Source organism: Pongo pygmaeus, chromosome 6, assembly GCF_028885625.2.
Source record: "Pongo pygmaeus isolate AG05252 chromosome 6, NHGRI_mPonPyg2-v2.0_pri, whole genome shotgun sequence".
NCBI lineage: Eukaryota > Metazoa > Chordata > Mammalia > Primates > Hominidae > Pongo > Pongo pygmaeus.
Window position 1 is genome coordinate 53,619,799 of NC_072379.2, and position 26,303 is coordinate 53,646,101.

A 26,303-nucleotide genomic window follows, 5' to 3' on the forward strand; every position below is an offset into this window, starting at 1 on the left:
GGCCCTTTTGGGTGCTGCTCTGAGTTCTTCCTTGGCCTTGGGAAAAGCCGAAGCGGCTCTGGAGAGAGGAGGACATGGTTTGGAGAAGAGGTGCTGCGAGAACAAAGCGACCCGCCCAACGCCTCCTCAACTTTCTCCTGCCCCCTGTCTGGTATTGTTTAGTCCTACTCATTCCCACTCTCCGAGCCAGCCTGCAAAAATCTGTATTTCAGGGGAAATTCCAAGGGGTAAAACACCTCCTTCAGCATAACAATTGGTGTTTTGCTGTCTAGATTTCCTAGCAATGACCTTGTCGGGCCTCTCCATCCGCCAGTCTAAGCCCAAGGCCTCGGCCGCCGCGGCTTCTCGGAGCGCCCCTCTGCCGCGCACGCGCCCCTCGAGAGCTCTCCCATGACCTTTCCCGGGAACCCCCTTCAATTACGCTTCCCGTCACCTCGCACCGCCCCCGCCCTTCCTGCTCTTTCCGTTTCCTTTTCCGCGCCTGCGCGGCCCCAATTGTTTTGGCTTTCCGGTGGTATCCGGCAGAGGAAAAGGGCGGGGGCAGCTAGAGTAAGGGAGGGGCGGGGGACGGTCGCGAGGACCCGGGAAACTGCAAAACTGCCGCTGGTGCCGACTGGCGCGCGCGCGCGCGCGCGAGGCGGGAGGGCGGCGTGGCGAGGGCGGGCGCCGCAGGCTGGCCAACGGTCCACTGCCCGCGCGTTCCCGGGCCGCGGGCGGGGGCGAGAGCGCGCGGCGGGGGCGGGAGCGGCGGGCCCGGCGTCTCGCGGCCCCGGGCTGACGAGGCGGCGCGGGCTGGCGGCGCGGCTCCCGGGGGAGGAGTCTGGCGGTGGTCGGGCTCTGAAGAGCGTGCGGCGGCGCCCGCAGAGGACGCTGCTTTCCGCGCTGGACGGACCAAGCGAGGGAGGGTGCGAGGGGAAACCGGAAGGAAGAGGCGGCGGCGCTAGCCTTCCTCGGCCGGAGGCGGAGGCGAGACCCCGGCCGAGGCCGCGGCGGGAGGGCCACGCCCCCGCCGCCGCGCCGGAGGGGCCCAGTGTGGACGGGGCCACCGGCTGGACCGGATCCTACATCTCGGGACCGAGGGACGCGGGTGAGCAGGCGACGGTAGCGTCGGGCGGGCTGGGAGCCCGCGGCGACCTGTGGAGGGGCCGGGGAGGAGGGCTGTGGCGGGAGGGGGCTCGGCCCTTTGTGGCTCGGCGGGTGGGAGGCGGCGGCCGCGGCATCTTTCAAACCCGAGACGCTTCCGCCGCGGGCGGGGGAGGGGCGCAGGCGGCCGGCGCCGCCCTCCGCACCCCGCGGCGGCCCCAGGGCGGCGGAGCTCTGGGCCGGTCCGCGGGGAAGGGGCGGCCCGGTACGCCGCTAGCTGGGCGTTTCCGGCCCCGGCCCCGGGCGCCTCGGCGGCCGCGGGGCTACCGGGCGGCGCCTTGGCCTCGGCTCCGGCTCGCGCCCGCCCTTACTGAAGTAAAGCTGTTTCTCTTAAAGACTCGCGACGTGTTCGCGACATGGTGGGCCGAAGGGGGACACCCCCTTCCTTCTGTATTCCCCCCCTACATCTGAACTAACCAAGAGAGGTCTAGACGAACAGAGCTCCTATTATGGTCTATATTGACTTAAAAAAGAAAGCAGAAACTGCCCTTTGAAACGGAAAATTGTGTACGTGTTTACTTTGTGAAATTTTTAACTTCTTTGAATTCGACCACCTCCCTCTCCCTACGGATTGAAAAACCGGGGAATAGAAAAATCGCTTAGTTTGGTGTGGGGCGGTTATTTTGAGTTAACATCTTTTTTTTTCCTCCTGGGCTTAGTTATCTAAGAACTCTTTACCTGCCTCAAAAGGTAGAGGAGTGTCCATTCCACGGGCTACCACGGTGACCCCTTCCACTGAAAATAGGAAAAGAATTCAAAATACAAAATGAACTTTAAAAGGATATGTTTGTGTGAACTATCTTCTGTGTCAATTAGCCTTATGAAGACGTAGGGGACAGGACTGGTCACGTGTTGTTTATACATGGATCTGTACGTCGGGCTCACTGAGCATTCAGGCATTCAGAAACGAAACCCTATCAACGCTGTGCACTGACCAAAATGATATTTTCTTTTGTCGAGGCAACTAATTAATGGGGATCTTCCCCCTCTTCCCTCTGAGTTGTACATTTTTGCCGAATTTGAGTAGTATGGGTCTTAGATCTCTTGTAATTGTGAATGACTTAGTTTGGTTAACCTTTGATAAGGACTTTTTTCCCCGACTTTTTTTTGTGACCTAAAGTAAATTGAAAAGCCACTCAGTTGTTTTCTAATCTCGATGATGTGGAATTTTGCTATTTTTTCCATCTGGCTGATAACTAATGTTAAGCTTACTTCTTCACTTTGATCTTCTGTTGGCTTAGTGCTTATTGAAGCCCTTTTAGGTTGGGGCCTGCAATCCTCAAGAGGTTGTTTTCTGTCAGTAACTCTGGAGTGATGTGGCCTTTCTGTTGAGCATGCTCTGTAGTCCACACGTTTCCACATAGTGGTGTTTTCTTTGCACATAGTTTTTGTAGGAAGACTTTATGAGTGCTATAACTCTACTCCCCTTTTTGCTCTCATAAGAAGCATTATAAAATCTGTTACCTTATGTTATTCACAGGGCATGTAAGGAGATGGAAAGGAATAGAGGTATCAGTATGTATGTCCATGCTCCTCCATAGATTTTCTTCTGGTTGGTAGAAATGTTGAGCTTTTCATTCCTAAACATTGAACATTGAATGTGCAAGGTGAATTCCTAGAAACTTGAATGCAGTCTTAAAAGCCAAATGATAACATTGGTTTTTCCAAAGATGTTACACATTTAGAAAAGAGTCCCCCTTCCCCTCTTCTCTTTGCCCACATTGCTAAGACAAGTAAGGCCAGGAAAAAGGATTGGTCCTGGTGTCATAAAATATGAGTGAAAATTTCAAAGTACTTTGTTAGCTTAATCTTTTCAGTTTTGTAGAGTTTGAATAGACCAAGTGATACTTAAATAACCCAGTAGTAGAAATGACAGGTTGATCTCAAGTAATTTTTTTTTTTTTTTTTTTTTTTTTTGAGACAGAGTCTCACTCTGTCACTCAGGCTGGAGTGCAGTGTCACGATCTCGGCTCACTGCAACCTCCGCCTTCAGGGTTCAAGTGATTCTCCTGCCTCAGCCTCCTGAGTAGCTGGGATTATAGGCGCGCGTCACCAGGCCTGGCTAATTTTTGTATTTTTAGTAGAGATGAGGTTTCTCCATGTTGGTCAGGCTGGTCTCGAACTCCTGACCTCGTGATCCCCTCGCCTCGGCCTTCCAAAGTGCTGGAATTACAGGCGTGAGCTACCGCATACGGCCGATCTCAAGTAATTTTTTTTTTTTTTTTTTAATAGGCGGAGTCTCGCTGTGTCGCCCAGGCTGGAGTGCGGTGGCGCGATCTTGGCTCACTGCAAGCTCCGCCTTCCGGGTTCAAGCCATTCTCCTGCCTCAGCCTCCTGAGTAGCCCACGCCGGGCTAATTTTTGTATTTTTAGTAGAGATGGGGTTTCAACGTGTTAGCCAGGATAGTCTCGATCTCCTGACCTCGTGATCCGTCCGCCTCGGCCTCCCAAAGTGCTGGGATTTACTGGCGTGAGCCATTGCGCCTGGCCACCTTTCCCCAGCTTTCTTAAGTCACTGCGCAGGGCTGAGAGGAAAAATGAAAAGTGATATCCAAAATAAAAGGACATAGTATACTCATATAATTATTGTATCACAGGTGGCATTGCCTTTATGTTCTTGTTTAATTTTTTAAAAGTGAGATAACTTGTTAATCATAACATAGTACAGCTTGTACTTGTGACATGAATTTACTTAGGGTGCTGAGCATAATTAACCTGATGGAGCCACGTCATCTATCAGTATGGTTGGAAAGAGAGAAGAGACCTAAGCTCTGAATGTGACTAGAGTAGGGGAAGCTATGCTGATTTTTTTTTTTTTTTTGAGACGGAGTCTCGCTCTGTCGTCCAGGCTGGAGTGCAGTGGTGCGATCTCGGCTCACTGCAAGTATGCTGAAATTTTAAAAACTTGATAGATTCTTCAGAAGGCCAGGTTTTTGGTTTTTTGGTTTTTTGGTTTTTTTTGGTTTGTTTTTTAATTGATGCCTGTCACAACTCCAGAAAATTCTGTTTGTGTAGCAGTTGACAATCTAAAAAACAAATGGTCTTTTCCAGACATTCTCAACTGTCATGGTTGTTTTGATAACTTGAAAGCAAACTGTTTCTAGCACCCATCTCTTGTCCTTCCTAAGGAGAAAACTATCTCATTGAAATAAAGAAAGGCTTGTTTTATGACTGGTGCCTTTCTGGACTCTCATTTAGTTTTTTACACTGACATCAGCCTCCTCAAGATTAGTCTTTTTTTAAGCACTAGTTTGTTTCATTATTTGTACCATCAAAATATAATGTGTAAGAAAAGGAAAAAAAAGGAAAAATTATCTTAATATTTTAGAACACTGAATTCAGATTTCAAGTGTCAAATGTTTGCAAAAAAGTCCCAAAATTCTCTAAAAACTTTGAATTTCTCTTATGTAAAATACCATTTAGACAGAATGAAAAAAGAGAACTGTATTTGGAGTGCTGAGACCTTGAAATTGGAATCTTTGGACCTGGTGTAGGTGGGGAATCCAGGAGTTGGGAAAGTGCTACAAAAGCTTCACCAGTGGGTGGGTTAATAAAAATAATTTCGAATATCTATGTAGTAGTGCTATGTGTCAGGTACTGAACCAAGTGTGAAGTGTAATCCTAGAACAATTCATTGAGAAGAGAGTTCTACTTTTAACTACATTTTATAGATGAGCAAACTGAGGCATAGAGAATAAATAACTTACAAAGGGCCACACAGTTATTAAGGTGCAGAACTGGGGCTTTAACCCAAGTAGTTTGGGTTTGTACTCAATTATTTTTCAACGGTTGACCTCCATGGAGAATGCCTTGGATCTTTTCCAACAAAAATTTTTAATCTTCTCTATTGACATTTGTAGCATTGGGAGATGCAGCACTCCCTAAGTTAGTAATGTACGGTTTGAATGTGCTTCCTACAGGTGAATGATTTATAGCCGCACTGCCCTTCCTGGAGGGAGACCTATCATTCCTTCATTCCTACTATATAATTTATTTTATTTTTAGTTGGCAAATAATTGTATGTATTTGTGGGCTACAATGTGATGTTTCAATCTATGTACGCATTGAGGAATGATTAAATCAGGCTGTTTAGATCTGTCACCTCATCTACTTTTTTTTTGTGGTGAGAACATTTAGAATCTTTAGCAGTTTTGAAATATGCAGTATATTATTGTTAACTGCGATCATCACCATGCTGTGTAACAGATCACTAAAACTTATTCCTCCTGTCCAATGGAAACTTTGTACCTACTACTGTGCTTACTGTAGCAGGCCTTGCTAGCAGCCTCCTTCCCATCTTTTTATCCTTTCTTCCTTTTTCATCCACAGCTCAGTTAATTGCTGATTGGTTTCTTTATTACATTCAATAGTTCCTTAATCCTTTATTCGTTCCTCAGTCTCTATATTCTGGCTGGTTAACATTGGAAAAGTTTGCTTTGCTTCTATTTGTGTTTCCAGGCTACTCAGTGGGAGGATGCTACAAAGTACACACCTCTAGGAATGAAAACTTGGTTTCAAAGTGAAATTAGACATCTATCCCCCCTCATTGCCTCCCCCCAAAAAGCCAAAACACTGCCATCAACCTCTGAAATCTTTAAAAGTATTTGGGATTTTTTTAAATTTCAACATTTCATACTTTTAATCTTGGTTCCTTGTCCTTTAATATTAATAATCAGAATCTGTAAAACAATTTCACTGTCACTGTTATCTCTTTATGAGTATTAAAGTAGTATTTACTTTGTGTAAATTTTCTTTGCTGATATACTTTTGGGCATATTTTGCTGCTTATAGTGAGGAGTTAAACACCTTTTTAATACTGTTATTTTATAGGAAAGTTAAGTGAGGAATTCAGACAACCAACTTAAATTTGTTGAATAGAAACACAGTTGTCTCTTGGTTTCAGTGGGAGATTAGTTCCTAGGTCCCCTTGGAATATGAAAATCTGAGGACACTCAGGTCTCTGATATAAAATGCCATAATATTTTCGATAACCTGTGCATATCCTCCCAATACTTTGTCATCTCTAGAAATAATTTTTTGTGGGAAGAGTTTCAGATTTTTAAGTAGAATTGTATATGTTACTATCGATTGCTAACTGATTTAATCCTGACAATCATTTAGTAACAGTGTTTCGAAAATTTTATGTGGTGGAATTCACTCAGAACCTTGGAGACTTGGGCATCCTAGAGAAAATGTATTAGAAGCATTTGTTTTCAATCAATTTGACTTCTGTAGGAAGTCTTCGGATTTAAAAATAAATAGGACTTTGTCCCGTAATAATTCGTAGAAAGTCAGTGGGTAGAGGCCGGACGTGGTGGCTCATGCCTATAATCCCAGCACTTTGGGAGGCCAAGGCAGGCAGATCACCTGAGGTCAAGAGTTTGAGACCAGCTTGGCCAACGTGGTGAAACCCCATCTCTACTAAAAATGTGAAAAATTAGCCGGGCATGGTGGTGCGTGCCTATAATCCCAGCTATTTAGGAGGCTGAGGCAGGAGAATTGCTTGAATCCGGGAGGCGGAGGTGGCAGAGAGCCTAGATCACGCCGTTGCACTCCAGCCTGGGCGACAGAGCAAGACTCCGTCTTAAAAAAAAAAAAAAAAAAGTGTGTAGACAGTGGAGGAGAGGATTTCATCCTGTGTATAACATTTTAACCTTATCTTTGCCATTCTCTGCGATCAAGCAAATCAGTCAAAAACACTGAATTGAGCCCAGGACTTAAGGAGTAAGAATATGTATACTTTTTATGTCAAAGTACATTGCACTTTATTAAATATTGTGAATTTCATTATATTGTGTTTGCATGACTCCAATTTAATTCCTATGCTGGTTAGCATTTTTAACTGTGGAATATATTCTAATGATCAGTGTTAGAATATAGGACTTTCTTACTAATCTGGAAGCACCTGATACCAGGAATTGTGGCATGTAACAGGGATTTTCCCAACGTAATTTAAGTGTTTTTGAATAGCTTCTTTTCAGTATGGATTTTTTTTTGGCAGATTATCTTGGGGAGAGATGTCTTTTTTTTTTTTTTTTTAAACCTTAATTAAAGGTACTCACACTAGATAAGAACATGTTTCAGAAGTCCACGGAACTAGCAGGAATTAGGGAAAGCAGTTGTGTGACTAGGTAAAAGATGTTAGAATATTTTGGTTGAGAAGAAAAGTGGAATATATATAAATTAGATTAAGAATTATATTTAATTCAGCGTTCAGGAATTTAAAGTTTGTGCTTTTCCTTGTTTTTGTGATCTGAAGAGAAACATTATTCTTACAAAAACAACTTGAGGTACGTATTGTAGTCACTGACTAAATATTTCATCAAGAAGCAGTGTAAGGCCAGGTGCAGCGGTTCACGCCTGTAATCCCAGCACTCTGGGAGGCCAAGGCAAGTGGATCGCTTGAACATAGGAGTTCAAGACCAGCCTGGGCAACATAGTGCAATCCTGTCTCTTAAAAAAAAATTAAAATTTGTGTTTGTGTGAGTGTGTGTGTGTATGTGTGTGTATATATATATACACACACATACACACATATTTTTATATATATAAAAGAAATACAAATTTTTTAAAATAAAGCAGAAATTGGTAAATGTGGCCTGTAACCTGTTCTTGTAAACAAAGTTTTATTGAAATAACATTTGTTTCCATATTGTCTTTGGCTGCTTTCAGGCTGCAGCAAGAGTTAAATCTTTGGGATAGAGAGCTTGTGGCTCCCAAAGCCTAAAATATTTTGTCTTTGTTATGAGAAGAGAGAATAGCGTACCTTTTGAAGTTTTATTATTATTACTATTTTTATTTTATTTTTTTTGAGACTGAGTCTCTCTCTTGTTGCCCAGGCTGGAGTGCAGTGGTGCGATCTCGGCTCACTGCAACCTCCTCCTCCTGGGTTCAAGCAATTCTCCTGTCTCAGCCTCCCGAGTAGCAGGGATTACAGGCACGCACCATCACACCAGGCTAATTTTTGTATTTTTAGTAGAGACGGGGTTTCACCATGTTGGCCAGGATGGTCTCAATCTCCTGAACTCAGGTGATCTGCCCACCTCAGCCTCCCAAAGTGCTGGAATTATAGGCATGAGCCACTGTGCCCAGCCTTTTTTTTTTTATTTTTTATTTTTTTAAATTAAAAATTTTAGAGGCAGAATCTTGCTGTTGCCCAGGCTGGAGTGCAGTGGCATGATCATAGCTCACTGCAGCCTTGAACTCCTGGCCTCAAGGTACCCTCTCGCCTTGGCCTCCCAAAGTGCTGGGAGTATAGGCATGAGCCACCACACCTGGCCAAAAGTTTATTTTGTAAAAATCAGGTAATCATTGCATATATTAATAAAATCCAGAAGGTTTAAGTAGGTCTTCAATAAATTTTTCCTTCCTCCTGTGTGATCCACTGTTAGTAGTAGGGCTGAGCACCAGATACCTTTGCTCATTTTATCTGTACTGCAATTTTTCTTATGGTAAAGAGTAAAATTTCTTGAATTCATGTCTCTATTAAAAGTTTGAAAGTGAAAGATCAAGATAGCTACATTTCAAGAAAAATGTTTCATATACCCAGCTTGCTTCACTCATTTGTTTGCTTCTTGGCTTTTGAGTTTGTCTAGAATAGCTGGTTTTTAAAACACCATGTTTTTGAATGACAGCTGTAGCTGTGGCTGTAATCTGTAGTAAGAGTAAAAGCCCTTGGTGTTTTGGAGCTTTAGTGTTTGGCTTCTCTCAATCCGAGTATGTAAAGTGCAATGATTGGCACTTAGTATTCAATAAACATTTGTGGAATTAAATTTAGCCATTCATTCAGAAAAGAAAATTAAGTCAACAGTTTCCTTGATACCTGAGAATTAAGCTGGGGAAGCTGACTTCTACAGATAACAGGGTCTGTGACGTTTTGAAGCTGATTTTAGATATAGAATGATATACAAAATGTAATTATTGAAAAGAGAAAATTTGTAAAATATGTCACGTCAGTTGGTAATTAATATAGTACATACTGAATTGCTTCAGAGGAGTTAGGGTACTGGTTTCAAGTTTTGTTTTTAGGAGGGAAGGAGTCTTTTACAGAAAATGTTTGTGTTGTGGGCATTTGAAGATTGTTGGTTGATCATCCTAAACTTTGCAAATTTTCACATTTTTATTTTTATTTTCGTGAGACAGTCTTGCTGTGTTGCCCAGGCTGGAATGCAGTGGTGTGATCTCAGTTCACTGCAACCTCCTCCTCCCAGGTTCAAGTGATTCTCAGCTTGAAGCAGCCTCAGCCTCCAGAGTAGCTAGTATTACAGGCATGAGCCACCATACCCGGCTAATTTTTGTATTTTTAGTAGAGACAGGGTTTTGCCAGGCTGGTCTTGAACTCCAGGCCTCAGGCCTCAAGTGATCTGCCCTCCTGGGCCTCCCAAAGTGCTGAGATTACAGGCGTGAGTTACCACACCTGGCCAAGCTTTCACATTTTTAGTTAATACCTTTTGAAGTCCATGCTCCCAGAGGGGTGAGATACTTAATTTTATTTATTATTTTTAGTTTTTGTTTTGTTTTGTTTTTGAGACAGAGTCTCGCTCTGTCATGTCACTCAAGCTGGAGTGCAGTGGCACGATCTCAGCTCAGTGAGCTGCAACCCAGGAATCCCAGCCTCAGCTTCCTGGGTAGCTGGGATTACAGCACGTGCTACCATGTCCAGCTAATTTTTTTGTGTTTTTAGTAGCGATGGGATTTCACCATGTTGGCCAGGCTGGTCTTGAACTCCTGACCTCAAGTGATCCACCGTCCTCAGCCTCCCAAAGTGCTGGGATTCCAGGCATGAGCCACCACTCCTGACCTTAATTTTATTTTTAATTGTACTTGTTTGTTTACTTAGTCTGAATGACTTACTTTTTCTGCCTATTTTAAGGTAACTTTTACGTAGGCTGCCTCTCCAGGAAGAAAATGTATCCTGGATTACAAAAGATGAGTGGGAAATAGGGGAATCTAATAAAGCTGTGTTAATGAGTATAATGACTTTGTACTTTTTTAGAAGCAGACTTCAGTTGTTTTAATATGGTTTCATGGATACGATAAAAAATCAAATCTAGCAAAACCCAGTCATAAATGAGGCCTCCCCAAAATCATTGCAGAAAATCATATTATTATATGGTTAATGAAATGACCAGAGTGAGCCTGTACCACTAGCCTGCAAGAAATTCTGGGGTCTAGCGGCATGGTTTAAGTCTGTCTTGGCCCTGGCCACCAGTTGCTGTCACCTTGTTTAAACATGGATGGGACAATTTGGAGTCCAGCTACTGGGATTAGGAATTCTACTTCATTAATGCATATATTTCTGTAAAATATATTTCTAGAAGTAGGATTAGTAGGTTGGTATTAAGCATTTCCAGTGCCAAGTATTATTAATACTTTCAATTCTGAAATTCAAAAAAGCTCTGAAAAATCAAGTTGTTAAAAAAAAAAATCTTTGCTAGTAAAACCTGACCTGAAGTAACGTGAGGCTATATATAGTCTTTATTTTTCACACCATTCATAGTTGCCTCAGCAAAGATAGTATGTTTGATTATCCATTGCTACCTGAGACTTCTTGAGAGGGTTTTATAATGTAGGGTACATGTGTCACAATACCTCTGTAAAATCTGGAAAAGTGTAAATTCTGGAGCATGTCTTGTGTCAAGAGTTTTGAATAAGGGATTGTGGGTATGTATCAACTTACTCCTCTGTGTAAGAATGCTTGTTTTTCCACACTCTCAACAACACTATGCCTTGCTGCATTATTAATGTGTGGAAATAGCCAGTGATTTTAAGTATTATTTGCCTTAGAGATTATAGTAGTAGAACTCAGATTTATAGTGTAACATGCTGTTCTGGAAGAGCAAAGTTATTACCTTAAATGACCCAGAGTCTCACTCTGCCTTTGCACCTGTTTTAGTTACTTTCAAATTAACTTGGCTGGAAACTTGACTGTATATCAAGTTAGCAGTTACTGTAATAGTATAGTTTGTCAGGAAGTATATGTGATTCTCTTTGACATAATGGATGGTATTTTGTAAGGAAAAATAACAGTGATTCTAATGATGGAGTCATTTCTCATTATGATAACTAATGGTCATCTTAACAGTTGGTGAAAAAAGAGGTGGCAGTTTTGATAGTTAACATATTAGTAGCATTCTATTTGGGATTTTCCTCTTTTCCTGATTTGTAATTCCTTTGCCATGTGTTGTGAATACTGAGTTCCAAATTAAATTTTTATTCAGCTGGAATTTTGTTTTTTTTGATGAATGGTATGCAGTATGACTAAAGCCTAGGTTCTTTCCCCCCCTTGAGCAGTTAGCCACTTCCAACATTATTTCTTGACATAAACTATTCTTCCTAATTTGAGATACCGTATTTATCTTTATCATATCTAATTTCTTTTCTTTTTTTTTTTTGAGACGGTGTCTTGCTCTGTTGCCCAGGCTGGAGTGCAGTGGTGCGATCTTGGCTCACTGCAATCTCCACCACCCGGGTTCAAGCAATTCCCCTGCCTCAGCCTCCTGAGTAACTGGGATTACAGGCATGCACTACCATGGCCAGCTAATTTTTGTATTTTTAATAGAGACAGGATTTCACCATGTTGGTCAGGATAGTCTCGAACTCCTGACCTTGTTAGAATGCCTGCCTCGGCCTACCAAAGTGCTGGGATTACAGGCGTGAGCCACCGTGCCCGGCCAATCATCTCTAGTTTCTTATGTGTACTTGGTTTTATGGGAGTTTTATAGTACATTTAATATTTTCATAAAAATCATTAAAACCTTGCCCTTCTTCCCCTCAAATATCTTAGCAACCTTTGTGCATTCCTCCAGATAAATCCCTTGAAAATAGGATTTAGATTGGATTTGTATTAAACTTACATATTAATTTGGAGAACATTCATATTTGTGTAATATGGAGTTTTCTGGGTGGGAACATATATCCATTACATTTTGTGTTTTTTTTTTTAAGTAAAATAATATGCTTTTATTCGTAAAGATTCCTAGGAAAGAACCACTCTACAAAGAGACAAATTACATATACTTCTCTTACTGAATTGAACGGCAAATTTGAAAATAAACAGTTTGAATCTATTTACCATATAGTTTAAATTAAATATAAAGACTTTGTGAATGTGTTTAAAATATATTCAGAGAACGAGAAATCTCTATGTAAGAGAGCAGGCTTTTTGTTTTTTTTTAAAAATATTTTTTCTTAAATATTATGATCATTTGTTGCTACCAGACAAATAACTAAGAGATCTGGCTTTGGTAATTTAAGTTGTCTATTTTGAAAGAGCTTTAAAAATGTGTACTTATTCATGTGTTCATTATTTTCTGTGACAGTTAATATTTTGTATAGAAGGCAAAAGTTAACTTGAAATTACAACTGGTAATTTTCTTGTTTTTTAATTTTAAATGTAGACTAAGAGTCTTCATTTTTGTCATGTTTCACTTTTATGGTAATGTCTAAAGTTGAACTTGAAATAAATATGATTTCTATTTAAGGCTGCCATTTTAAACGTTATATTCTAAAACCGTACTGGCCTAGATACTACAACTGAACTTTTTTTCTTTTTAGTTACTCCACAGGATCCACTGAACATAGGATGTTGCCACAAAATCTACCTCGTGTATTTTTCTCTTTCACTCATGAGCTGTGCAATTGCAGATTTGAGCACAATGTCTGCAGACTGTGTTGAAAAACTCTGAAGAACCTAATTAACACAGGATGACCTAGGAGTGATTCTAAGTCTGTGTAACAAGATATTACTCATTAGTGAATGTGTCAGTCTTGTTACTGAATGCTGCAGATAACAGCAAGTAGTTTCTCCTTTATTTGAAGTATTCACTTGACCTTCCATCAGTAAGACGGACTTTTCTAATCTGTTCCTGGAGATATTAATGGAATACAGTCATGTCCACTCAAGACGAGAGGCAGATCAATACTGAATATGCTGTGTCCTTGTTGGAACAGTTGAAACAGTTTTATGAACAGCAGTTGTTTACTGACATAGTGTTAATTGTTGAGGGCACTGAATTCCCTTGTCATAAGATGGTTCTTGCAACATGTAGCTCTTATTTCAGGTAAGTACTTTTAATGTTTTAAATAGAAATTCTTTGAAATGTTATTTAATTTTTTAAAAAGCCACATCTCAATTTTTGTTTTTAAGTTTTGCTTAAGGTTTCTATTCAGATGATGTAGTACTTGGCAAATCTCATTCTTGCATGTGTAAGGGACACATGAAAGGAGTTTTATAAAGGTTTAAGTACAAGAAATGTGTTGTAATTAACTAAGGTAAAGTTTTAATGTTCGGAAGGCAGAAAGGTTTTGAATATTCTTTTTCCATTAAAAGAGAAAGAAAAATGGGATAATTTACACTTTGAGATTTTAAAATGCTGCCTTTAGAAAACAGTGATCTCTGTTTTTAAACTGACAAGTTATAGGCTCAAATAGTAATTTTTAGAGGGTAAAAATTGGTGCTGTTAGATAGGTTAAGACTTTTCTTTACAAAATATATTTTTTCTCACTCTTTACTATTACCATTTGTGATATTTCTTTATACTAACTAGACTCTTTGCCAGATTTAAATATTTAATAACTAGTAACGTTGGTGTTCTCTATGCCTCTGAATGTAGAAGTTAATTTAGTTACTCTTTGCTAATAACAAATATATAAAGCTTAACTTTACATTTTTATGATCTTTTGAGTCTTTGTTGTACGTTTCCTGAGCAGAATAGAAGCCAAGGCATAGAAATTGCTTTATTTGTTCTTTGCTTTTAGGTAATTTTGACTTAATATTTGAAAGGGACAGGGAGAATAAAGGTGAATTAAATGTGGACCCGTATATTTCTACTACAAATATTAACAGCCATAAGCAGTAATCATTAGTGAGTTTGGTCCTGCTGTTTTTTTTTTGTTGTTGTTGTTGTTTGTTTGTTTTTTTTTTCTTTTGAGACAATCTCGCTCTGTCGTCCAGGCTGGAGTGCAGTGCAGTGGCGCGATCTTGGCTCACTGCAACCTCTGCCTCTCAGGTTCAAGTGATTCTCCTGCCTCAGCCTCCCAAGTAGCTGGGATTGCAGGCACGCACCACCACGCCTGGGCTAATTTTTGTAATTTTAGTAGAGATGGGGTTTCACCATGTTGGTCAGGCTGGTTTCAAACTCTTGACCTTGTGATCCGTCCACCTCGGCCTCCCAAAGTGCTGGGATTACAGGCGTGAGCCACCGCGCACCGCCTGTTCTGCTGTTCTTTAATGGCAGCTATAGACAGGACAGATTTCATTTGACCTTTCAGGGCTGACTTACTTTGTATGAAGATACCGAAACTTCACATTCCCTAACACATCCCATGATGATTGCAGAAGCTAAGGCTCAAATACCAGTTGTTGCCTTTGCTATTCCTACAATATTTTTTTTTTTTTTTTTTTAAAGACAGTCTCACTCTGTCACCCAGGCTGGAGTGCAGTGGTGCTGTCTCAACTCACTGCAACCTCTGCTTCCCAGGTTCAAGCGATTCTTGTGCCTCAGCCTCACAAGTAGCTGGGATTACAGGCACACATCACCATGCCCGGCTAATTTTTTTTGTATTTTTAGTAGAGACGGGGTTTCACCATGTTGGCCACGCTGGTCTCAAACTCCTGACCTCAAGTGATCCACCCGCCTCGGCCTCCCAAAGTGCTGGGATTACAGGCATGAGCCACTGTACCCGGCCAAGTCTGGGAAGTTTCTTAACCAATCAGTCCCCCACAGATACCAAGGGACAACTGTGTATTATACCTAAACCAAATCAGATATTTATTAAATAAATAAAATAGTCCAATATGTGTTTGGGGTTGAAGCCACCCATCATTAAAATCTTGTGCCTGGGACAGTTTCATATCCACAGGATATAATTTGAGCTTTTCACAAGTGTTCTTCAACTAGATCCTGCTGGCAGAATTGTAGATTTCAAGATCTTTACATGTAATGCTCCTATACATCTACTGTAGAGATTTTGCCTTCTGAACTAAATACATTCTTCCTTTGTAGTTTGAGTTACCAGTTCTGTCTGTCCCACCAATAATTAGTAGGTACTTCTGAATAATAGTTTTAATATTTCTTGGTAACATTTATAGTTCATTTTAGACCCAAAATGAGAGAATTTCTTGAGAATTACTCAGCACTTCTGTTGTGGTACTTCAGCCTGTTACAGTATTATGAAATTAAGTATTTGCTGTTTCTGGTTGGGAGTGCTGGCACATGCCTGTAATCCCAGCACTTTGGGAGGCCGAGGCGGGCGGATCACGAGGTCAGGAGATTGAAACCATCCTGGCTAACACGGTGAAACCGCATCTCTACTAAAAATACAAAAAATTAGCCGGGCGTGGTGGCGGGTGCCTGTAATCCCAGCTACTCGGGATGCTGAAGTAGGAGAATCGCTTGAACCTGGGAGTTGGGTGTTGCAGTGAACTGAGATACCACCACTGCACTGCAGCCTGGGCGACAGGGTGAGACTCTGTCTCAAAAAAAGAAAAAGAAAATCACCAGATCCTGTTGGCTCTTTATAGTGGGTTTTGTTTGTTTGTTTGTTCCTTTTTGAGGTGGAGTTTCACTTTTGTCGCCCAGGTTGGAGTGCAGTGGCTCAATCTTGGCTCACTGCAACCTCTGCCTCCCGGGTTCAAGTGATTCTCCTGCCTCAGCCTCCTGAGTAGCTGGGATTACAGGCACCTGTCACCACACCCAGCTAATTTTTGTATTTTTTAGTGGAGACAGGGTTTCACCATGTTGGCCAGGCTAGTCTTGAGCTCCTGGCCTAAGATGATCTGCCCATCTCGGCCTCCCAAAATGCTGGGATTATAAGCGTGAGCCACCAAGCGCCCAGCTATAGTAGTTTTTGTATTCATTTCTGCCAATATAACTCAGTTTCTTACCTCTTAGGTATATTATTGTCATAGCCTGATAGCCAGTTTTCCTGTCTGTAGCCTTTAGCTCTTATAGTCTGTCAGCTTAGAGTATTCATCCTACATTTATCACTTACATTTTGTTGTGCTAAATTCAGACTTGAAACCCTTTGGTTTTCCCCACTATCTACAAGGAAAAGCTCAGACTCTCTTGTCTCATTTAAAGGCCCTCTGTGATCTGACTGCTCTCCATCTTTCCAATTCATTTTCTGGTTTCCTGCATGAGCCCTTATGTTCAAGCTATGCTCCTTGAACAATTGCTTCTTATGTTCTACCCCGTTTTATCCATTTTGAATGGCTTCTTCATCTCTGTCCTTGAGGGGCCCAAGTTAGTGACTGTTGTGACACTCACTGTTGACCGCTACATGCAGAAGCTTTTCTCTCCTATTTTCATCTCTTACCTATATATGGGCATTCTACTTTGTATTCTCCATTATGCCAGTTGCCTTTCCATCATGATTTCCTGTATATAATAGATTTTTAGGAAAGTGTCCTGCATATTTTTAGAGAATAGTTTGAGTAAATGAATTTTTAACAGCTTTATTGAGATGTAATTTACATACCACAAAATCTACCCATTTTAAGCGTATAATTAAATGAATTTTAGTATATTTACAGAGTTATACAACCATTTCCACAATCTAAATTTAGAGCATTTTTATCACTTTGTGTCTATTTATAGTCACAAACCCCATTCTTACAGTTCTAAGGAACTACTAATCTACCTTCTGTCTCTATATTTTCCTTTTTTAGACGTTTTATATAAATGGACTCATACACTATGTGGTTTTTGTATGTGGCTTCTTTCACTGAGCATAATGTTTTCAGGTTCATTTATATTAAAGTATATATTAATACTTAGTTCCTTTTTATTGCTGAGTATTATTTCATGGTATGGATATAAGAAGTGAATAGAATTTTGAGATTTTCACTCAAAATGGCATGGTGGAATAGTCTGGTATATATTTGGGACTGGATTTTATTCTTATCTGTCTCCCTCAAAAATTTCATTGGCTAGGCACAGTGGCTCATTCCTGTAATACGAGCATTTTGAGAGGCTGAGGCAGGAAGATTGCTTGAGCTCAGGAGTTGGAGACCAGTCTGGGCAACATAGGGAGGCCTCGTTTTCTAAAAATAAAAGAAAAAATAGCTGGGTGTGGTGGTGCATGCCTGTAGTCTCAGCTACTTGGGAGACTGAGGAGAATCGTTTGAGCACAGGTCGAGGCTGCAGTGAGCCATGATCACACCACTGCACTCCAGCCTGGGGGACAGAGCAAGACCCTGTCTCAAAAAAAAAAAAAGTTTCACTTATAAGTAAATACCCTAAATAAACACCTCTTGTTGTCTAATTGTTCTTTTCAGCTCTACAGTTGTTTTACACAAAACCCTTACAACTTTGTTTTCTCCATCTCCCCTGTAGGGCCATGTTTATGAGTGGACTAAGTGAAAGCAAACAAACCCATGTACACCTGAGGAATGTCGATGCTGCCACCTTACAGATAATAATAACTTACGCATACACGGGTAACTTGGCAATGAATGACAGCACTGTAGAACAGCTTTATGAAACAGCTTGTTTCCTACAGGTAAGCATATATATATTTTTTTAGACGGAGTCTCTCTCTGTTGCCCAGGCTGGAGTGCAGTGGCGTGATCTTGGCTCACTGCAACCTCCGCCTCCCAGGTTCAAGTGATTCTCCTGCCTCAGCCTCCTGAGTAGCTGGGATTACAGGCGCTAATTTTTGTATTTTTAGTACGGGGTTTCACCATGTTGGTCAGGCTGGTCTTGATCTCCTGACCTCGTGATCCACCTGCCTTGGCCTCCCAAAGTGCTGGGATTACAGGCGTGAGCCACCGTGCCCAGCCTACAGGTAAGCATTTTTTTCCTCAGTTACATACATGAGTTGTGGCTTTATTGGTTTATTATGTGGTTTATTTTGTGAGGAAACATTGTTAAACCTTTTTTATTGATGTTTTTGAGACGGGGTCTTGTTCAGTCACCCAGGCAGGAGGGCATTGGTGCAGTCATGGTTCACTGAAGCCTTGAACTCATGGGCTCAGGTGATCCTCCTGCTTCAGCCTCCTGAGTAGCTGGGATGACTAAAGGTGCGCACCACCATGCCCAGCTACTATTTTTATTTATTTATTTTTTTTGAGACGGAGTATCACTCTGTCGCCCAGGCTGGAGTCTAGTGACGCGATCTCGGCTCAGATGCAAACTCCGCCTCTGGGTTCACGCCATTCTCCTGCCTCAGCCTCCCGAGTAGCTGGGACTACAGGTGCCTGCCACCACCCCCAGCTAATTTTTTGTATTTTTAGTAGAGATGGGGTTTCACCGTGTTAGCCAGAATGGGCTCGATCTCCTGACCTTGTGATCCACCCGCCTCGGCCTCCCAAAGTGCTGGGATTACAGGCATGAGCCACCGCTCCCTGGGCCAATATTTTTATTTTTTGTAGAGACAGGATCTCACTGTGGTGCCCAGGCTAGTCTCAAAATTCCAGGCTCAAACAATCCTCCTGCATTGGCTTCTCAAAGCCCTGGGATTACAGGTGTGAACCACCATGCCTGGCCCAGTAATGTCTTTTATCTATGTAATTTTCTTATTACGTATTTTAGAAGGTAAAAGGTTTTTTTCTTTTTACAAAATGTGTAAGGGAAAAACAATAGGATTTGATTACCCAGTAAACTAAGTAGTTTTGTGATGGGAATGTAAATCTGTTAATAAAAGAGATAGGTGAAAATTTTATACTGGTTTCGTGTGTTTTACTGCCTAACATACCTGAGAATTTTGATTTCAAGTTAAAGTAATTTTTTTTTTGAGACGCAATTTCACTCTTGTTGCCCAGGCTGGAGTGCAATGGCACAATCTTGGCTCACAACAACCTCTCTCTCCTGGGTTCAAGTGATTCTCCTGCCTCAGCCTCCTGAATAGCTGGGATTACAGGCATGTACCACCATGCCTGGCTAATTTTTGTATTTTTAGTTGAGATGGGATTTCGCCACGTTGGCCAGGCCGGTCTGGAACTCCTGCCCTCAAATGATCCACCTGCCTTGGCCTCCCAAAGTGCTGGGATTACAGGCATGAGCCACCACTCTCAGCCAAATTAAAGTAATTTTTAACAGTGTTTATTGAATTTAAGTGTTTCAATTTTTTTTTTTTTTTTTTTGCTTAGAGCTTAGATATACTAATTTTTCATGATACTACTTTTCACAGAAAACTTGGTGGAAATTATGATAAATATTTATAATGGCTATGTGACCATACTGAGCAATTAAGGAGTATTTAAACAAAACAAGTGATGGTTGATATATTTATGTATGACAAACTGTTTTACTCTTTATTTCCCCATCATGTTCCCTTTTTAAATTTTAAGAGGAATATAAGAGTTTTTTTCTTCATTTCATCTCCTGTTTTGGAATAACACTGTATTTCACAAAGTTTCTTCAGAGGGAGAACCTTTAGACCAAAGGTTAAATTTGGAGAGCACTGTTCGTGATATTTGTTAAGTACTTAATAAATATGCACTGAACGAATATGCATGACACTGGTTGAATGCCAACACCTGGGTATAATTCTGGAAACCAGAACTCAGTTCATGCTTTATGTAGTCTCCTTCCTTTTTAATCTTCCATAGGTTGAGTACCCTTTATCCAAAATGATTGGGACCAGAAATCCAGTTCAGCCAGTTTCAGATTTCAGATTTTTTCAGATTTTAGGATATTTGCATTATATTTTAGATTTACAGCATCCCTAATCTAAAAATCTAGACTCTGAAGTGCTCCTGTGAGTATTTCCTTTGAGTGTCATGTCAGCACTCAAAATATTTCAGATTTTGGAGCATTTTGGATTTTGAATTTTTGAATTAGGGATACTCAACTTTTTGTGTGACCGGGTCTCGCTCTGTTGTCCAGGCTGCAGCGCAGTGGTGTGATCACAGCTCGCTACAGCCTCGATCTCCTGGGCTCAAGTCATCCCCCAGCCTCAGCCTGCTGAGTAGCTGGGTCTATAGACGTGCATCACCACACTTGGCTAATTATTTGATTTTTTGTAGAGACAAGGTCTTATGTTGCCCAGGCTAGTCTCAAACTCCTGAGCTCAGGCAGTCCTCTCACCTAGGCCTCCCAAAGTGCTAGGATTACAGGTGCGAGTTACAACACCTGGCCAACCTTTACTCCTTATTACACTAACCTTATTGTTAGTGTTCTACTCTATCCACAACTCTGGGGAAACTGAGGCTGGGGTAGCTTGCTGGTGCGCTAGTAGTTCCAAACTTGAATGGGAGAAATGCTTACTGTAAGCACTGTCTTTATATAGTTTGCAAGTTGTCATTACTTTCTATTTTTAGAAACATGTCTTGTTCTGTTGCCCAGGCTGGAGTGCAGTGGCATGGTGATAGCTCACTGCAGTCTCGAATTGCTGGGCTCAAGTAATCCTCCTCCCTATAATCCCAAAGTGCTGGGATTATAGGCATGCACCAGCACACCCAGCTAATTTTTTGTTGGTTCTTTTAAAAGAAGGCATTTCTCAGAATTACTGAGGCATTAAGGAATCTTAAGAAAATCTGATTTCAGAATACTTTGTTACTGTAAATGTTGACACTGCTCCTTAACATTTTTTTTCCTGCCATTTTAACGAAAACCGTATACTACATCTGCTTGCTCAAATGCAAAACAGGACTCTGCCTCTTAGACTGTGTTGCCCTGGCAAGCCTGAGATGGGGCATTCTGTGACTACCAATATGACTTTCACTATCAACCACATGAAGTGATCATGTGTTTCAGTACCAGGTGCTGTACTAATACTTTATATATATTCTCATCTGATCCTTACAGGGCTCATTTGAGGGAGATAACCATTATTTCCCGATTTTATATAAGAGAAAATTGAAGTTTAGAGATGTGAAGCTTCTTTCTTAATAAATAGTTTCCAGGTACTAATTGGCCAATTAAGTTTTAAATCCAAGCAACCTGACTTCTCACTGTAAACAGTTTCTAGTTAATCACTGTGATGCTGAATAAATATAGTAGGTAGCACATCTGATTCAACTGAGATCTACCTTAAGAAAAAACAAATCTGGGAAGCTTACAGTGGCTAAGATGGGTCATTTAAATGTAGGTAATTTATAACTGCACGTAAGTATATTTCATGTTGCTTTGATATCTTACCTCTTGATAAGAATGGCAAGTAACTACTCTTACTCATTGTGCATGATTTTCTGGTTTTTAATGTGACTGTGTTGTCCAAATTGAGGAAACCAGAATCCAGTTATTCAACAATAATAATTTTGTCTATACTATGATTTATTTACATTTTTTCGTATAGTTCTCTCAATTAAATATAAAGTCTAGGAAAGTATGACTTATGTATGAATTTCCTTACCTATTCCTTAAGGCTGTTCTGTTTTTTAAGAGCCTATTTATTGTTGTACTACTGGTTCCTAAATAGAACAGTTAAGTAGGCCACTGAGCAGGAAAAAATACTGCAAAATTATGTAGTCTTCTGAGTTTATTACTACCAGAAGACCTTATCTCTTAGCCCAGATGTGTGTATGTGAAAATAAAAATTACACTATGGGCATCTGATTAATATACTTATGTCTTAAATAAAAATAAAATGTGTCTGTCCTGGCCCTATCAGCCTGTTTTTTTTTCCTTCTCATTCTAGGTAGAAGATGTGTTACAACGTTGTCGAGAATATTTAATTAAAAAAATAAATGCAGAGAATTGTGTACGATTGTTGAGTTTTGCTGATCTCTTCAGTTGTGAGGAATTAAAACAGAGTGCTAAAAGAATGGTGGAGCACAAGTTCACTGCTGTGTATCATCAGGACGCATTCATGCAGCTGTCACATGACCTACTGATAGATATTCTCAGTAGTGACAATTTAAATGTAGAAAAGGAAGAAACCGTTCGAGAAGCTGCTATGCTGTGGCTAGAGTATAACACGGAATCACGATCCCAGTATTTGTCTTCTGTTCTTAGCCAAATCAGAATTGATGCACTTTCAGAAGTAACACAGAGAGCTTGGTTTCAAGGTCTGCCGCCCAATGATAAGTCAGTGGTGGTTCAAGGTCTGTATAAGTCCATGCCCAAGTTTTTCAAACCAAGACTTGGGATGACTAAAGAGGAAATGATGATTTTCATTGAAGCATCTTCAGAAAATCCTTGTAGTCTTTACTCTTCTGTCTGTTACAGCCCCCAAGCAGAAAAAGTTTACAAGTTATGTAGCCCACCGGCTGATTTGCATAAGGTTGGGACCGTTGTAACTCCTGATAATGATATCTACATAGCAGGGGGTCAAGTTCCTCTGAAAAACACAAAAACAAATCACAGTAAAACAAGCAAACTTCAGACTGCCTTCAGAACTGTGAATTGCTTTTATTGGTTTGATGCACAGCAAAATACCTGGTTTCCAAAGACCCCAATGCTTTTTGTCCGCATAAAGCCATCTTTGGTTTGCTGTGAGGGCTATATCTATGCAATTGGAGGAGATAGCGTAGGTGGAGAACTTAATCGGAGGACCGTAGAAAGATACGACACTGAGAAAGATGAGTGGACGATGGTAAGCCCTTTACCTTGTGCTTGGCAATGGAGTGCAGCAGTTGTGGTTCATGACTGCATTTATGTGATGACACTGAACCTCATGTACTGTTATTTTCCAAGGTCTGACTCATGGGTAGAAATGGCCATGAGACAGACTAGTAGGTCCTTTGCTTCAGCTGCAGCTTTTGGTGATAAAATTTTCTATATTGGAGGGTTGCATATTGCTACCAATTCCGGCATAAGACTCCCCTCTGGCACTGTAGATGGGTCTTCAGTAACTGTGGAAATTTATGATGTGAATAAAAATGAGTGGAAAATGGCAGCCAACATCCCTGCTAAGAGGTACTCTGACCCCTGTGTTAGAGCTGTTGTGATCTCAAATTCTCTATGTGTGTTTATGCGAGAAACCCACTTAAATGAGCGAGCTAAATACGTCACCTACCAATATGACCTGGAACTTGACCGGTGGTCTCTGCGGCAGCATATATCTGAACGTGTACTGTGGGACTTGGGGAGAGATTTTCGATGCACTGTGGGGAAACTCTATCCATCCTGCCTTGAAGAGTCTCCATGGAAACCACCAACTTATCTTTTTTCAACGGATGGGACAGAAGAGTTTGAACTGGATGGAGAAATGGTTGCACTACCACCTGTATAGTGGGGAAGTTCAGGGAGTGCACGCCTAAGTTATGTGCTTTGTCATTTTCTTTGCTAAACAAAAGAGGCTATGAAAGAACTAAATATGAGTACATAAAAATCTATCTTTGATAAATTTTATTTTTATGCCCTACTTAATATTTGCATCAGTATAATATATATCAGTGAGTCTTACAGAAAGATATGCTTCCATAATATGAAATAGATTATTCAATAATTGAGAAACTTTATGTGTAATCATGAGAGTATAAGAATCTGGATTATCTAACATTGTTAGCCCTGTGTATGGACAGTTCAAAAAGTTCATTTATAAAAGTAGTTTCCTGTTCCTAGTGTGGTATATCACAAATTGTGCTGAGGTTATTTTAGTATGTGTGTTTCATTCCCGTGCTTCTGTTCTGAAGTCCTGGAATACAGTTTTCAGTGTAATTAATTCAACTGCACTTAACACTAATGTCCATGTTGGTATAGAAATGTCTAAATCCTATACTCTAGTTGAGGAAGATCTTCCATAATTTTATGGTATTACACAGGGAAAGCTATGACTGCAGGATCAGTCTAACTGTACTATTAGGTGCATGTATTCTCTTTTCACTAACTTATACTTGTCTATCTAGAATACAGGTCTTCCAGTCAGCTGGTCATTTACCAGGTGTGGACTTAAGTTGCTGGGCTTGCAGTAAGAATTGCCAGCCCCTCATTGTGCGGGTCTGCGTGGAGCTTTAATCAGAAAAAGCCTCCACTTTCTGTATTATGTTAACATTGGCTCATGCATATAACTACCTGCTGCTGATGTAGTTCTCCATCTTCAAGATTTAGAGTGGGTTAACCAGGTCATTACATCTTAATTTAATAACAAGCATTACTGTAGAGTGATTGTGTATAGATCTGTTAGCTGTCAGGGTGTGTTTTTTTTAACCTGTTGTGTGCGTGTGGGGGTTAGGATTAGTAAGGTGAACTGTTCAGGAATTCTCTGCACTAGCTGTGCAGAAGAGCAGATAACTAGCGCTGCTCTGGCATTAATCCCAGGAACCACTAGCAGTAGTGGGGCACCGCCAATCTAACATGAGCACAGGTGCTTCATGACAAACATTACTAGCATGTTCAACTGCATCATGTTCTGGCACTGTATTTTGAATGACATTAATTTATTAAATAAATTGTATATATTCAATATCTATTTTTCTTTTGTTATGGGAATGGTCTGCTTTTTAAATTTTGATTTTGCTAAGTCAGCTTAGCTAGTAATAGGTGGTTTCTTCCAAATTTTGTTTGATAAAGATTGAGAGATATGCATAGGCTTTCCTTAGGCTAGTGTCTTTCTACCCTGCTGGCATGTTATGATCATCCGATTCTGATCATCATCTTCAGAAGCTTGAGATGATGCCTGAACCTCACCCCAAACAAAATGGTTTCTTTTTAGAGCACATTATTGATCATGTTTGTGGACTTGAACTGCCCCTCCACTGCCTACTGAATGAAGTCCAGATTCCTTACCACATTTAAGGCTCTCTCTAATTTGGCTTTAAATTACCTTTACAGCCTTACCTTGCATTGTTTTCCCATAAGCCTTATCTTCTGATTAGGCTTTTGCTATGCTTTTTTATGCTATTCATGCTACTCAGAATGGTTTCTTCATCCCAACTTTACTTGCAGCTGTCTCAAGAGCTATTTAAGGCAGTTTTTAAAGAATGTTTCCTGATAACCATGTCTTACCATGAGGTGAAAAGTATCCTTTCTCACGTTTTTACTGCCTTGTACCTAGATCTTATTAATTGTACTGAGCATTCTATTGACTATTACTAGTTTTGGCCAGGTGGGGTGGCTTATGCCTGTAATCCCAACACTTTGGGAGGCCTAAGTGGGAGGATCGTTTGAGCCCAGGAGTTTGAGACCAGCCTGGGCAACATAGGGAGACCCCATCTCTACCAAAAAATAAATAAATAAAATTAGCTGGTCATGGTGGTGTGTAGTCCCAGCTACTAGGGAGGCTGTGGTGGGAGAATCACTTAACCCTGGAAGGTCAAGGCTGGAGTGAGCCTTGACTGTGCCACTGCACTCTGTCCTGGGTGACAAGACTGAGATCCCATCTCTAAAAGATAAAATAAATGAATATTATTAGTCTTCATGCTTTTCTACAAAATGATCAGTGTTGATTGTCTTATTTATGGCTTCATCCCCCTGCAGTGTAGGGCAGCGCACTGTATAGTTGGTGATAAAACTGTTGGATTAAAGCAGATAGATACCAAGAGCTTTGGAAAGTTTGAGAGTCAAACCCAATATGCCAATTTTTTTGTTCTCGTTAGTAGTTCCATTAGTCACCTTTTCACTTACCTCTCCATCCAACTCAGATCTGTCATCTTAATACTTCTGCCACTATCATGGCAGCATCTTAAACTCCTTTGCCCTGTTGTCATTAACTTATAACTGACAAAACCTGAGCCTTACATGAATTCAACTCTATCTTCCTTACTACTTTTTTCTTTTTTCTTTTTTTTTGAAAAGTTGCTGTGTGATGATGGAGGCAGAAATTAGAGTTATGTAGCTGCACACCAGGGAACACCAAGCATTGCCTACGACCACAGAAACTGGAACATGAGCATGGCCATTGATACGGTTTGGCTCTGTGTCCCCACCCAAAATCATGTCAGATTGTAATTCCCAGTGTTGGAGGTAGGGCCTGGTGGGAGGTGATTGGATCATGGGGGCAGAGTTCTCATGAGTGGTTTAGCACCATCCCTCATTAGTACTGGTTTTATAGTGGGAGAGTGCTCATGATCTGTTTTTTTAAAAAGTGTGTGGCACCTCCTGACTCTCTTCCTCCTGCTCTGGCCATGTAAAGACATGCCTGCTTTTCCTTTGCTTTCTGCCATTATTATAAGTTTCCTGAGGCCTCCCTAAAAGTAGAAGCCACTGTGCTGCTTGTACAGCCTGCAGAACTGTGAGCCATTAAACCTTTATAAATTACCCAGTCTTCTGTATTTCTTTATAGCAATGCAAGAACAGACTAATACAGAAAATTGGTACTTGGAGTGGTGCATTG

At 40.9% G+C, this 26,303-nt stretch overlaps 1 protein-coding gene across 2 annotated transcripts; it reads left to right on the forward strand.

The window, feature by feature from the left end:
* The first annotated feature begins 576 nt into the window (after positions 1-576).
* Positions 577-24,436, forward strand: KBTBD2 (kelch repeat and BTB domain containing 2). Of its 2 annotated transcripts, XM_054495861.2 has the most exons (4): positions 577-1,087; positions 12,699-13,204; positions 17,480-17,645; positions 21,726-24,436. In XM_054495861.2, exons 2-4 carry the CDS (start codon positions 13,035-13,037, stop codon positions 23,259-23,261), a joined length of 1,872 nt encoding a protein of 623 aa, XP_054351836.1. In that variant the 5' UTR covers positions 577-1,087; positions 12,699-13,034; the 3' UTR covers positions 23,262-24,436. The 2 variants fall into 2 exon arrangements, with proteins under 2 accessions (XP_054351836.1, XP_063523473.1); XM_063667403.1 differs by lacking the exon at positions 12,699-13,204.
* Positions 24,437-26,303: the final 1,867 nt, after the last annotated feature.

What these genes read in the sequence shown, in the direction of transcription:
- KBTBD2 (XM_054495861.2), top strand. Translation starts at nt 13,035, where the DNA reads ATGTCCACTCAAGACGAGAGGCAGATCAATACTGAATATGCTGTGTCC. An exon ending in ACATGTAGCTCTTATTTCAG is followed by an intron (nt 13,205 to 17,479) that starts GTAAGTACTTTT and finishes TCTCCCCTGTAG; the next exon opens with GGCCATGTTTATGAGTGGAC. An exon ending in AAACAGCTTGTTTCCTACAG is followed by an intron (nt 17,646 to 21,725) that starts GTAAGCATATAT and finishes TTCTCATTCTAG; the next exon opens with GTAGAAGATGTGTTACAACG.